The sequence below is a fragment of the Engystomops pustulosus genome, chromosome 10 (genome assembly GCF_040894005.1).
Source record: "Engystomops pustulosus chromosome 10, aEngPut4.maternal, whole genome shotgun sequence".
In the NCBI taxonomy this organism is placed as follows: Eukaryota; Metazoa; Chordata; class Amphibia; order Anura; family Leptodactylidae; genus Engystomops; species Engystomops pustulosus.
In genome coordinates this window covers 20,882,602-20,897,447 of record NC_092420.1, presented here as the reverse complement: position 1 = coordinate 20,897,447, position 14,846 = coordinate 20,882,602, and the positions used below count along the sequence as shown (strand labels likewise).

Below are 14,846 nucleotides of genomic sequence, written 5' to 3'. Positions count from 1 at the left end.
ATACCCGACGTATGATTGGCGGGTGCAGAATGTGCAAAGGTCACCCTACAAATAATCATATTCCTGACCTGGAGATAGTTGTATTTTATAATCTGCTCACAACATCGATGCTGGACACTTTCCCGTAACGCTGCCGCCACATATATGCAGGACGGTTCCGTATCCAGCAGTCAGGTATAATCGTTGTGCGGTAATGAAGCATAGATAAGTAGGACAGGGACCAAAAATGTAATAATTATACCAGATTCATCGGCCAGCGCACATAACCATATTAACTGATTATCACATCTGATATTATTTACTGCACAGGTGACTGCAGTACACCGCATGGCCTGGTGGTGGAGCTGTTGGCATAGAATATGCATGCGACGAGACTGTAGTCCGAGGCGAAACTCGCAGAAACGTCTTATTCAGGATATTTTTTTTTATTGTCTGTGTTGGTAACTCTGCTAAACAAAGAATCTTCCACAGAACATAATAATGTTGTTTTTAAGCCATGCTTTACACATAGATATCAGATCGTAATAAATAAAAAGCCGGCGATATGTCAGCGTTAAGCCAAGCAGCAGATCCCTATCTTCCCTATCGCACATTTGTAGATTTCGGGAATATAATTCTTACGTTTCCTCTCGTTGCTGTGTATCTGTGGTGGAAATTGCTTAAAGGGAACATTTATCATCGGTATCTGTCACCCTATTAACTTCTGCCAGGGCGAAGTGTTGTCATTTCACCCTTTATTTAAGAGTTAAGATATCAAATATGTTGGTGGTTTGGTTTTTTACGAGGTAGGGATCTGCACATTGCACGCCCTGTGGATTCTCGGAATTCAAAGATGGACCCTTTTTTTAAAAAAAATAGCTGATCTGATACATTCTGGATTCTGAATCCAAGCAATCCGATCTTATAGAGAGGAGGGGTCATGGCCAGCAAAGTGTTTTCCCTGCAGCGGCCACTGTTGGTGAAATTTAGTATTACATTTGTACCTACTCCAATGCCCTGTGGACAGATGTGTCCATGATACAATTAGATACAACTAGATTTATTTAGTGTGGAAAAGAGACGACTACGAGGGGGCATGATTAATTTATATAAATGTATGAATGGTCCATAGAAAAAATATGGTGGTAAGTTGTTCCAGATTAAATCAAATCAAAAGACGAGGGGGCACTGTCTCCGTCTGGAGAAAACAAGGTTTAATCACCAGAGGCGACAGGGCTTTTTTACTGTGAGAACGTTAAATCTGTGGAATAGCCTGCCTCAGGCGCTGGTCACAGCAGGGACAGCAGAGAGCTTCAAGAAGGGTCTAGATGCCTTTTTACACCTAAATAACATTGATGGTTATGTAATATAGAGTTGTTTCCCATAAATCTCTTCCTCATCCAATCCCTTCCCTTCCTTGGTTGAACTTGATGGACATGTGTCCTTTTTCAACTATATAAACAATGATAGAAAGCATCATGTCCCTTCCCCATATACAGTACCAATATACAAAATTCCTTTATATTTACAGACCACCTACCCTCAACAATGGTGGTTCTCCTGCTCCAGTGGGAGTCCTGAAAACACTTAAATTACCAGCATCTGGTTTGGGTGTTGGCACCAGGTTTAGGTCCTGGTAATGAGCCCTGTACAAGACCCAGTTAATTACTATCCATTGTCCCTATGCTGCAGAACCACAGAGATGGCAGGGTACCCACATCACAGATACATACAATTATCAGGACCTGCGCTGAAATAAACCTTATCTGGTGCAGGGGCTATAAGTCAGTATCCCAGCAAACGATTATGGCCCTCGGAAACGCATCCATACAAAAACAAATACATTTTGGCAAATATAGTGAGAAATAAAAGAAAAATTATAAATAATTAGTATTCTAATAATTGTACCAGTTCACTTGTTATTTAATCCCCACCGTAAATGGCGCAACACTTAAAACTCAACACACAATGGTGGAATTGGAGGATTTTACAATCCTCACTAGAAAGAATTGATTTAAGTTAATCAATCAATTTTATGCACCTCAAAAATACAACCTATCCTGCTAAAAACAAGCCCTTATACATGAGTTTAAGGCCCCTTCTATACTCGCAACGCGTGCTGCTCGGATCGCACAGCCCGAACGCTGCAAACCGGAACTGAACTCAGCGTGTCAGTTAACTGTTACTTATCTCACAAAAAACAAGCCCTTCATAGCCAAATTAATCAAAAATAGCCAAATCAAAAAGTTATGGCTCTCGAAATGCAAAATACAAAAGCGAAAAGAAAAAAATTGCTGTGGTGAATGGAGGGATTAGACTTTTTTATGCATTATAGTCTCTGCTGCATTATATCATTACACGTTTGATGTTTTTTCCCCATTGTACTCGTGTCTTTATATTGTTGGACATGGAGGCTCAGTGTGAATCTTCCTCAGTCTGCTTTGGTCACTTACTACTAATCATTGTGATTGTGGACATTAGGAAAAAAAAAGAAATCACTTAACAAACCGATTCTACAATGTACAAAAAATACTGCACTGTACAGAACATATACTAAGAACATAGACAATGAGAGGATCGGGGAGGCCATGTGATCGAACTACAAAACATTGCAAAATCAATAAGACCGAATTCACATTTCTGATTCGTCTCACTAAGCTTGTGGTTTGGACATTAATGCGTTTAAGGGAACAAGCACGTGACATCACCAGCCGCACCACCTGCCATCACTTCACATCACGTATAGGACCCTCATGTCACCAGGATCCGCTAACAATCTAGGAGGCTGTTCACACTACATTTTGCATTCTAATGGAAAGTACAGTTTACAGTCTATCCATTTGTGTCCTGTTCTCACTGATTATCTGGATATGACAGGAAAAAGTATCCTCTGTGTTCCTTTAATACAATCTAACCTCCACAAAAGAAAACAAAGCAGGATGTGAACAGAGACTAAGGCTATATTCACACTAACGTGTGCCGGCTGTACCATAGCACGTTGCCTCTGCATAGAGAAACATGGGGCATGGCGCCATATTCCGGGGAGAGATAGGACATGTCCCCCATACGGCAGTATGAATGTAGCAGAAGTATGTATAGGGCTTTATGTCTCATGACCACAGGCTTTAGGGAAATGTTACATGTACATGGACAAAATAAGGGCTAAAATTCCTCCCAAACCAGTCACAGTGACATATAAGAGGATCCGAAACATAACTTGTAGCTACAAACTGATAAAGTAATGCAAGTCAATGGGGCAGATTTACTTACCCGGTCCTGTCGCGATCCAGTGGCGCGTTCTCCATCGAGGATTCAGGTCTTCCGGCAATTCACTAAAGTGGTGGTGGATTCACTAAGGTAGTGCGCCCGATGTCCACCAGGTGTCGCTGCTGTGCGGAAGTCCGACGAAGTTCATCATCCTATCCTGGGTGCAGGTAAGCGCGAGTCAAGCAACACTTTTTTTTTTTAAATACCACAGCTTTTCCAGCGGCCACTCCCCCCCCCCCCCGATTTCCGTTGCATGCATGCCTGCGCCGATGCGCCACAATCCGGTCGCGTGCGCCAAAAACCCGGCAATTCGGCCCTTAGTAAATGACCCCATTATGTAAATCAGCCAGCAAGTGCAGAAGGGGCAGGACCAAGACGGGACACTCAGATGTTTGCCACTTTTCCGTTAACCAACCCTTTAGCCGCAGTTGCCATATTTTAGCCATTGCCTGCCGCACAGGTGTAGACAAACCTGGCAAAACAGGTCCAAAAAGAAGATATCTGCACCGTTTCATTGCTTTGTGGACACATTACTATGTTTCCGCTGCTATAAAAGGGGTTGTCTGGAGGTCGAAAACATGGCTGCTTTTTCCAAAAACAGCGCCACACCTGACCGTGGTATGTGCCGGTATTGCAGCTAAGCTGAATAGAGATGGGTGGAGCTTAGTTGCAATACCAGGTGCTACCTATGGTCAGGAGATGCTTTTGGAAGAAAGCCTCCATTTTTTTGGTACCTCCAGACAATTGCTTAAAGGGCCCCTGGATGGATCATTGGTTGAAAGAGAAGATTCGGACCTGACTTATCAGGACGGTACATACTGGGCGAATAGCAGCATTTTCGATTGATAAAGAACAGTTCAATAGTCACAGATCCAGATATAACAGAGGAGCGGAGAACACGCATTTCCAGGGCACCAAGAGGGTTTACTACTAGTTGTGCCCCCCAATATTGTATATAGTGCCATACAATGCCAAATAAATACTCTACCTCCATAAAGGGTTAAATAATACACATATAATACAGCCAAATATAGGCGGTCCCCTACTTAAGAACACCCGACTTACAGACGACCCCTAGTTACAAATGGACCTCCGGATTTTGTTAATTTACAGTATTTTAGCCCTGGGCTACAATGATCAGCTGTAACAGTTACCAAATATGTCTGCCATTAAGATTTATTGTTAATCTTGCTTCTTATGACAATCCAACATTTTTAAAATCCAATTGTCACAGAGACCAAAAAAAAATTTTGTCTGGGGTTACAATTATAAAATATACAGTTCTGACTTACATACAAATTCAACTTAAGAACAAACCTACAGAACCTATCCTGTACGTAACCCAGGACTGCCTGTACGTTATCAAGCCCCGTCACACTAATAGAAGTAAATGGACCTTAGGCCGCCATTTTATCCTAATTGCAGGGGATCCTGGGAGTCAGACCTCCAGTCATAATTATCTACTATTCTGTGAATATGAGGGGTGTCTTTGGTAGGACAATACCTTTAAGCATAGAGATTGGATATCCATCCTTAAGACTGCCCCCGGCATCAGTTGTATGCTGTATCCATATTAGAATGATGGAGGACTAGGATTACTTAGCTTGGTGCTGACATGTCGGACGCTTATGTAGGGACAGACTATATTTGGAATATTTATGGCGTGTTCTTAAAACAGTGATTTACTACAAGCGGACGGACAGGAGGACAGCATACAAAATCAATGAGTAAGAGCTCTTAGCCTGGTAATATTACATTAATGGCACAGAAGCTCCTTTAATTTATAGCCGGTGCTGTCACTGCTCTCCCTATAGTAACTTTCTAATGGTTCTATCAATCAGAATAGAAATGCACTGGTGTGAATATGGGATACAAACCTCAGGAGAAAGTAAATCTCTAGTATGTGATACGAGATAATTCATGGGAGTTTCATCATTTTACCGATTGTAGTAAGATTCTTTGAATTTTGAAGCACAGGGATAACAACCCATCCTGACTTATGCTGATGTTTCTGAATCTTGCACATTTAGAGGCAGAAGCACGAGTATTTAGAGCGATCTGGTATAACTATAGCATGGCCAAAAATACTACACCTAAAGGGGTTGGCCACTATCACTTAAAGCGTAACTGTAAAGTTACTTACAAAAAAAAGTTTTAGCACAGATGTGGGTGGGCACTTTCTGGTTCTGACATCAGCTGACTCCACTGAAGCCAGAACAGGACAGCATGTCACCAGTTATGAGTGGTGTACCTCAGGGTTCTGTGCTTGGCCCTCTACTATTTAATATATTTATTAATGATATAGAGGTAGGAATTAATAGCACTGTGTCTATTTTTGCAGATGACACCAAACTGTGTAGTGTAATACAGTCTATGGAGGATGTTCATAGGCTGCAGGGTGACTTGGACAAACTGAATGTTTGGTCATCCACTTGGCAAATGAGGTTTAATGTGGATAAATGTAAGGTTATGCACCTGGGGGCCAATAATCCAAAGGCAAAATATGTCCTTGGGGGAGTAAATCTGGGTGAGTCCCTTGTTGAGAAGGACCTGGGGGTACTAGTAGATCATAAATTGAATAACAGCATGCAATGTCAATCAGCTGCCTCTAAAGCCAGTAGGATCTTGTCATGTATCAAAAGTGGAATGGACTCTCGTGATAGGGATGTAATATTACCACTATACAAGGCGTTGGTTCGGCCCCACCTGGAATATGCTGTCCAGTTCTGGGCACCGGTCCATAAAAAGAAAGCCCTGGAGCTGGAGAGGGTTCAACGTGGAGCCACAAAAATGATAAGGGGTATGGAGGGTCTCAGTTATGAGGAAAGATTAAAACAACTAGATTTATTTAGTCTGGAAAAGAGACGACTACGAGGGGACATGATTAATTTATTTAAATATATGAATGGTCCATACAAAAAATATGGTGGTAAGTTGTTTCAGATTAGATCAAATCAAAAGACGAGGGGGCACTGTCTCCGTTTGGAGAAATCAAGGTTTAATCACCGGAGGCGACAGGGATTTTTTACTATGAGAACGGTCAATCTGTGGAATAGCCTGCCTCAGGCGCTGGTCACAGCAGGGACAGCGGATAGCTTCAAGAAGGGTCTAGATGCCTTTTTACACCTAAATAACATTGCTGGTTATGTTATGTAGAATTGTTTCCCCTCATCCAATCCCTTCCCTTCCTTGGATGAACTTGATGGACAAGTGTCTTTTTTCAACCGTAGAAACTATGAAATTGGACAACCTGAAGCATGTGATGAGTAACATGCTTGTGACCTCACTGCAGGTCCTACAGCCACTCTCAACAAGCCTCCCATCATCTCTAGCTGTTCTATACTGTTTCCCATGATTACCAGAAAGCATGACAAATGGAGATTACCCTGGGGGACAAGGTAAAACCCCTGTTAGCTGCTAGCTGCTGATAGCTAATTAGAATAAGTTAGAGAGTTGCTTATTTTTACTTAGTGCAGAGTTATGCAAAAGTTATTATACTTTATAGTTGTATTTTACTTTATCAAGGTAAGTAGAGGACCCTAATAAGGTCACCCATGAAGTACTAATCCTTGTAAAATGTGTATAAAGCCATGGGGATGGTTGGATGATTGCAGCAGGAATCAGGACTTCCTATAACGTCTTGTGACCTGCTTACCTCCGTCAAACCACTACCATAGCAGTGATTGGAAATGCATACATGCAGGCCTCCATCCACCAGAAGGCAGCAGCACATGGGACTTCCTATAACGTCTCGTGTCCTGTTGATTTCTGTCAAAACCGGTCTTATAGCAATGATTGGAAGTGTATACATGAAGGCCTCCATCCACCAGAAGACAGCAGGACTCATGACTTCCTTTAATGCTTTGTGTCCTGCTGGCTTCCAGTAATGTCTGAAGGCCGCTCTGTCAGGCACACTCCCATAGCTGTGACTGGTGGAAGTGTGTACATGGCCGCTTCCACCTGCCAGAAGCAAGCAGGACTCAGGACTTCCTGTAATGCCTTGTGTCCTGCTGGCTTCCAGTAATGTCAGCTTGCCCCTCCGTCATAACTACTCCTATAGTAGTGTCTGGAAGTATGTGCATCTGCCAGAAGACAGCAGGGCACGGGACATCACAGGACACCCCTGGTCCTGCTGCCTGCAGCATTATATGAACTTTACAAAGGTAAGTAGTATCAAAGTGACTCTATTAGGGTCTTGTACTTACTTTACTGGTAATGTTAAGTGAAAGTGGCCAACCCAATCAAGGCGGATTTCTAGGCTACGAATATAAATACCATATACATCAAAATTAAACAGGAATAAATAATACATACAATAAATGATATTTCTGACATTTCAATACCATTCTACAGAATACGGCTACACATAGAAAAAATCACAACTTTATCCATACTCTGAGATCAACTTCTTCTCTTTTGTTTCATTAAAACACCCAGATGAGGTGAAACGCGTACAGTCTGCTCAGCCTACGCAGGTATTTTATTACCCGTTCAGTCATTTTTGAGATGCGGAGGGATAAAACAACACACTCGTAAAAACGATAAATTATTCTGTTAAATGTTCCATAAAATCTGCAATGAATTGGGACTAAACTTCTCTAGGGAAATAAAGGTCTGAAACTTTACTAAACTATATAACTTACCCTATTCTGTCCCCAAATTACATCAAGTTTAAATAATGAAAACACGGAAGTGTGAGATTACCACCAATTGTATGGTATTACTCATTTAGAGCGGAAAATAGTGTAGGGCTCCTTACATAAGAACGTAGCTTACTGCTGGCTGGAGAACGGGAGGGGTGAGCACTCCTTACCCCTCCCCTCTCATAGGGAGCCATGGAGCCGCGCCCTACGTACAGCAGGTCTATGTTTTTTTTCTGTCAACTGTACAGTACAGAGGGCAATACGACTATTTACATCGAAGGATGGTTGCCCATTAAGCTGAATGTGGTTGTGTTCTACCCGTACTGAAACGGGTAGCGTATTAAACCTTTGTGTGCATGAGGCCTAAGAAAGACATCATCTATGACTTTCCAGGTCCAAAATATTGATGACCTGTCCTTATGGGTGAAAGAATTGGGTCACACTCCCTTTATGAACAGGGAATCTAGAGTTATTTCCAGGACCAGTGGCTGCATGTAAAACCATTGGTGGGAGTATGGTATGGAAGTTCTGAGGTCTCATGAGACCCGTTTCATCCAATGAGTGTCCTTCTTGGACCAAGGGATACCACTTCCGTTTTACAGAGTATTTCACTTCCTTTGTTGTCTCCTCCCCTGGTCCAACAAGACCATTCATTGGGTGGAGCAAGACCCGTGATCCGTGGAACTTACAGTTATGCACGGACCTGAAAATCAGAAGGAGCGGAGCAAAGCGAGAACTGGGAGCCAAACTGGGCTAACTTTGCACCCTTTTTTTGAACTAAGACTTCTAGGTATCTGGAGAACCCCTTTAAGAAATGGTGGTCAACATCAGAGCAATGGGGATCTGACCCTTGGCAGCCTGGCCCATTAGTGGTTTGCTGCAGACAAAGGGACAGGGATAACCTCTGTAACCTCTGCACAGTCTACTAAGCACAGTGCACTACAAGTGCTACAGTGCACTACAAGAGCAAAAATTTGCTAAATATTTGTGCAAAATAGACCCAAAACATGCAAATACCTGTTACCCTATGGACTAATCCATAGAATAAAAATTGAACATTAATCTTGAAAACAGCTGGAGCTCAATAGATCATGGACTCGGTGAGATGTCAGCAGAACATCTCCACTAATGTATTCCATAGAGGCCCATAAACTTCTTAATTCCACACATGATGAGCAGGGAAGTGCATTAAGCTGAATGCTCCCTTCCTGATGGTCAGATATGACACTATAAATCTTGTACATACATTAGGACACTAAAAGACCTGATGTCAGCCTCGATGTATCACATGTGGGACCAGTAAAGCCAAATGGATGTAGACAAATGAGATCCAGTGCTGTACAATACCAGGTATGTAACTTGAGCCGCTGTAGACAGGGCAGCATTGTTCTAAAAAAGACTTTATGAAGATATTCAAATGAGGAGGCGCTCAAGTCTACATCACCTGAGCGCCTCTTGGCTCCGCCCCTGCTAATATATACTTGCAGAACTTGCCGAATTGGTGGATACTAAATACTTTTATCCCCAATGTATTTCATTTTAACTTTATTACTTTTTGAACTTGGAGTGCATGACCTTTGCTTCATTCAGTCATGTGGACAAGGGGAACCTGTTTTTGTGATGGTGGAGGTTTTGGTGGTAGGATGTGGTAGGTCAGTTACTGGTAGGTTTCCATGAATTAACGGGATATTTCCATTTCACCAAATTATTGCTATTGTTTTTATGATAAAAAGTTATACAAATTTCTAATATACCGTATATACTCAAGTATAAGCCGGTCCAAGTATAAGCCGAGGCCCCTAATTTTAACACAAAAACCTGGTAAAACCTATATTTTTTTTTACTCGAGTATAAGCCGAGTTTGGGGTTTTAGCACATGTTTTTGTGCTGAAAAACTAGGCTTATACTTGCTGTATCAATCTAGAAAACAATTAGATTTCTAGATCTCTGCTTGCTGTTATTCTATGGAAAGCTTAAAGGTTTGCTACTAGTGGACAGAAATCTGACCATGGTCACACAGGTGCACGGCTCGTTATATCATAGACAGTAATCAGAGCTGTGGGATATATAACGAGCTGTGCACCTGTGTGACCATAGTCAGATTTCTGTCCGCTGGTAGTAAACATAGAAGCTTTCTATAGCAGGAAAGCAAGCAGAGATCTAGAAAACTGTAAGGAATTGATACAGAAAGTATAAGAAAGTATCATAAAAAGAATTAGATTAATTTGCTGTAATGATATTACCCCTTTAACGAGCCTATGTAATAACCATACCCCTTTAACGAGCCAATAATATAAAGGGGGAAACCAGGGGCATGTATATTATTCTTACATTTATGCCCTTATCCTAACCCTAATGTTTGTACGAAAAGTCCCAGTTGTCACCGGTTTAGGTAACGTAAATGAATATTTGGTTATAATTCCGGACAGATTCTCAATCAATATTTCTTGTAATTGGCATTTAGAACGGTAAATGTCACGGCGTAACATATATGAATAAATAAGTGCGCAGCGCACGGGCAGATGAGGATTTTTATAGGAGTTATAAACCCGGCTGGATTTATTTGTACACCAGCCATAAACAAAAAATGATTCAGGCAACACAAAAAAGACACAGAGGATGAGAACGTTCCGACGCCCACACAACGAGGAAGAGTACGAAGCACTTATCGGAATTCATAGCGGGAAAACTGCTCTCCACGTAACCCTGCTTGTCATCGTTTGTCAACCTGTAAAATCTGTTTATTTCTATTTTAACATAAAATACATAATTGCATTTTGCAGGAGACTTAAAATTCCTGTGTTCTGTACAGACGTCACTTACATACCAGAGGCATGGGGGGAAAGAGACAAGGAACCTGGTGGTAATGGAAGCAAGGACGTTGTCGGTGTCATGTATTGATGGAGGTTAAACAAGGATAGACATAGAAGTTACATTGTAGAATTTATAGGGTAGCCCTAATGTATATAGGATAGTACAGCTGTAATAAATTGCATGAGGGAAAGAGATTAGGCAGGAGGAGGTTATGAGGTTAATTAAAAAGGTTGCCCCACCAAAGCTGGATATAGGATAAGTTACAGACACCAGGTGGCTTAATGGAAATCGACCATCAGGATTTACATATATACTGATGTGGGCCCCCTCTTGCAGGATCTGCTCTTCTTTTAGCTTATGAGGCCCCCTGGTTTATACAAAAAATGGCTTTTAGAATGATGTAAATGAGCCTTAGGGGCTCCGAGCTCCATAAAAATCTATGAAGCCTGGAGCTCCTCAGTTTCATTTGCATCATTTTTAATGCCCTTTTTTTAAATAAACAAGGGGGTAGGAAGCTTAACGAAAAGTGGATCCTGCCAGAGGGAGCGAGCAGCAGTATGTCAATGTTTACAATCATTTATCTAGGTGGTAGATGTCCTTTAATGGAAAACTAACATCAAAATCTCTTATGACAAAGCAGGGACACTTACTCATAGATCCAGGCACCGTGACTGTGGTAATCTTCTTAAATTTGTTATATATGACCTCCTGCCTTGTAACATCAAATTATAAAATTATTCTAATGAGCCTAAGGAGCTACCATTGCTACTCTGTGATCTGGCTTTACCAACTGTTACATTGTTTCATCCTCCCCCCTGCTCCCTCAGCATTTGAAAAAGTGAGTACTTCCTGTTGTATTCTCAGCGCTGAGGGAGTAGGGGGGAGAGACAGTGTAACAGTCTGTAAAACCAGATAACATGATAGCCCCTAGACTCATTAGCATAATCGTAAAAGTTGATTTTTAGAAGTTAGGAGGCCATGGATAATATAATGAGAAGATGACCACAGTCACGGTGCTTGGATGTATGAGCAAGTGTACCCGGCTTATGATGCTTGATTGTGATGGAAGATTTCCTTTCAACTTCCTCGGTCAGGAAGCAGAGGGACCAAATGTCCCTCTGTGAATGATGTGCATGAATTACCAACACTCCATTTTTCTCTACGGGGATGCTCGAGACAAGTTTCTGGCCATAGAAGTAACAGTACAGCAGGCACACATATGCACTCTTGTGCTTCCATGACCTGTCATAAGTCTACCAAAGGTCCTTCCTCTTTTGATACCATGAACACCCCACATGACCATGTTAGATGACCCAATCATCTAAACTTTGAGATTTGGTCCTTGTTACTCAGATCCTTCCACTTGTGCTACACTGGCAAAAACAAAGGTTGTTTTATATCTGTCCTATAAAATTTCTTACAATTAAGATAATGTAGTCACTCACCGGTGGCAGACAGGAGTTCCACGTGATTGTATCATCACTGCTGGTGCTCATACTAACGTTACAATGGTCAATCTGAGATTGGCTTAGTCCATGAGATGTTCCCTCATCCTCAAGCTCTTCGTTCTGTTGCCGCTTCAGACTGGCCAGCATCTGCATTTCAGAGGCACTGAGCCGGTTTACTTGGTAACTTCTCCAGTTATATGCCTACGAAGAAAGATTATAAGTAAAGTATTAACCTTCTATGTTTAAAAAAGGCCTGTTACAAAAGAGAGCAAAATGTGGTCATTTGATTTAAAAAGACCTTCTTAAAGAACAATGGTATGGTCCACGAATAAACAGATGGATGGTGTCTTCTTCAACACCATCCACCTACACACCATCTATGTGGTAAAGTTATGGAATCAACCATAGAAAGTGCATGGAATCTCCACTTGTTATGGTGTTACCTCTTGACTGCTCCACTGTGCCCTTTCCGACGTGGTAAAGACTATTCCTATTTCTCATATGACCCCATACTCAGAGTTGGTAAGATGTTCCATCTAGATAACCATGTCAATAATTTACAATAAGAGCATTTGGACATCACAAAGGAGGACATGGAAACCCAGCTTATGGCTCCCCCGATTAGCTGTACATTATGGCTTCAGTATTGAGGGACTAGCCAAGACCATAAATTACATGGTGGCTGACTCCTTTCATCAGAAGATGTATAAAATTGTCATCACCTAAATGTTCTCCTTAACTAGTTGCCAGGACAAATTTATCAAAAACGTCATAACGTCATAACAACGTAATTTGGAATAAGATCGAAAGCAAAACATTCTGAATAAAATAGTTAAAATAATAACTTAATATATTTAAATTTTTTTAAATAACTGCTTCAACACCAGTTATAATGCAAATATGCCATCTCTACACCATGGGGGCTTGAAAGGGGCATGGCGACCAGCTTAGTGGGTGGGCAAAGCTACGCCAGGTCAATCGGCATAGTTTTGTCAGGGGCCACACCTCTTGCCGGTTACATCAAGAGGCACAAGCGCTGGCATATGATAAATCTCCCCCAGTGCACCTATATGACTATTGCTTCATACAGACAGGGAACAAAGGACCTCATATTCCTAATCCTTGGAAACCCCATTGGTCGTACTCCTACTAATTTTCTCTATCCAGTCCTGTCATTGGATGCCAGGTGGGACTACCAGATGTCACACCCTCACCAATCTCATTTTGATGGCATGTCAATATCAGGCTGCATTCACACCACGTTGTAGCCCTGTTATGTAAGGTTACATTGAGCAAATTCCCAACATGTCCTTAGAATGTCCTAAATCCAAAAAACATATCCAACATACGTCCTGCAGTTCCTCCACATCACAGCAGTAGAAGGAGTGAACATTGGCAACATCTAGTGATTGGCTACGGACATTCGGGGTGTTTCCACAGTGAAGTAACTGTCCTTATATGGACAGTTACATCAATGAGAAAGCACCCACAGCATACTCTAAGTGGAGGCCGGGAATGGATGCATAATTGTTGCATCCGTCCACCATACCTATTATGGGCTCTGCTGCGTACATCGCTCAACTGGAGGAAGCAGGATAGGAAGTTGCGGCTTTCTAAATCTTTCGATGCTGTGGTTCCTGCAGGATCCTAAGTATACAGGCCAGACGTAGACAAAAAGGAAACCCCCACGTCCTTTTAAATAAAATTATAGTGATGATATCCTGCCCTTGACACCATGATGACCAAATCACCAAATGTACAAGTTGTCAACTTCTCAATTTCTAAAAATTCTAATGAGATTTTCATGAATAAAATATGTAATTATCATTATCATCAATTTAATTAATTCTCAAATACTGACTCGTTATTAACCCCTGGGTCCTGCACAACCACTACATGAAATTTGTTCCAAAAACCGTTCGGCGCTCAATCAGTTAAACGTTGCGAATTCATGAAGATTACGGAATCTGCTGAACTTTGTCTTCATTATCCGGCATGTAAGATTCTCTGTGATTTTTGCCAAAGCGCTGCATACTAAAAATGAAAATGATCCGGGCTGTACGCGGACACCTCTCTAAGACGCTGAAGACGGATTCTCGAATCCCTGCGAGTTGTTAAACTCTTTAGATCCTACTTGGAATGAAGAAAGATCATCCGTGTGTCATTATTTTATATCTGAGCTTTTTATGCAGCTTTAATGTTTCAAGAGCTCAATTTTTCACACATTTCTTACATTGTTACTTTGGCTGTTTTTGGACGATTTATGCAGTTCTATTATGGACTAAAAATAACTCAATAGACTGGCTGCTAGAATGAAAAAAAGATTAGGAATAAGCTGGGTGGATATGTCTGGAGGAAAATGAATCACTTTTTGTTTAAACTGGAAAAGGAAGACTTGCTATGAATGACAAAAATCATCCCACGTCTGTAGTAATACACACTGTAGGCTACATAATGGATACAAAGCAAATTTCTAACCTAATACAGTACCTTATCCTAATGTTCAGGATCTGATGACCGGGTGTATCTATCCTTGCTTAAAGTTACATGTACTGATAGATGTGTCACAAGATGATTGGTTTTGCAAGACAAAGTGATGTCTATTCACATTGGGGGGATTGTCTTGCGTGTTAAAATCAGCGTAACATCTTATTGCTATCTGTTTGCATGCTACACACCACTTTGGGCGTGATGG

The 14,846-nt window shown here is 41.5% G+C and overlaps 1 protein-coding gene across 5 annotated transcripts in view; it reads right to left on the bottom strand.

Moving 5' to 3' along the window:
- Positions 1–14,846, bottom strand: part of CFAP20DC (CFAP20 domain containing) — a 236,681-nt gene that overhangs the window by 57,583 nt on the left and 164,252 nt on the right. For all 5 annotated transcript variants that reach the window (XM_072126665.1, XM_072126663.1, XM_072126664.1 and 2 more), the window contains one exon: positions 12,149–12,352. In XM_072126665.1, coding sequence (XP_071982766.1) covers positions 12,149–12,352 — 204 coding nt within the window. The remainder of the gene's footprint in view (positions 1–12,148; positions 12,353–14,846) is intronic.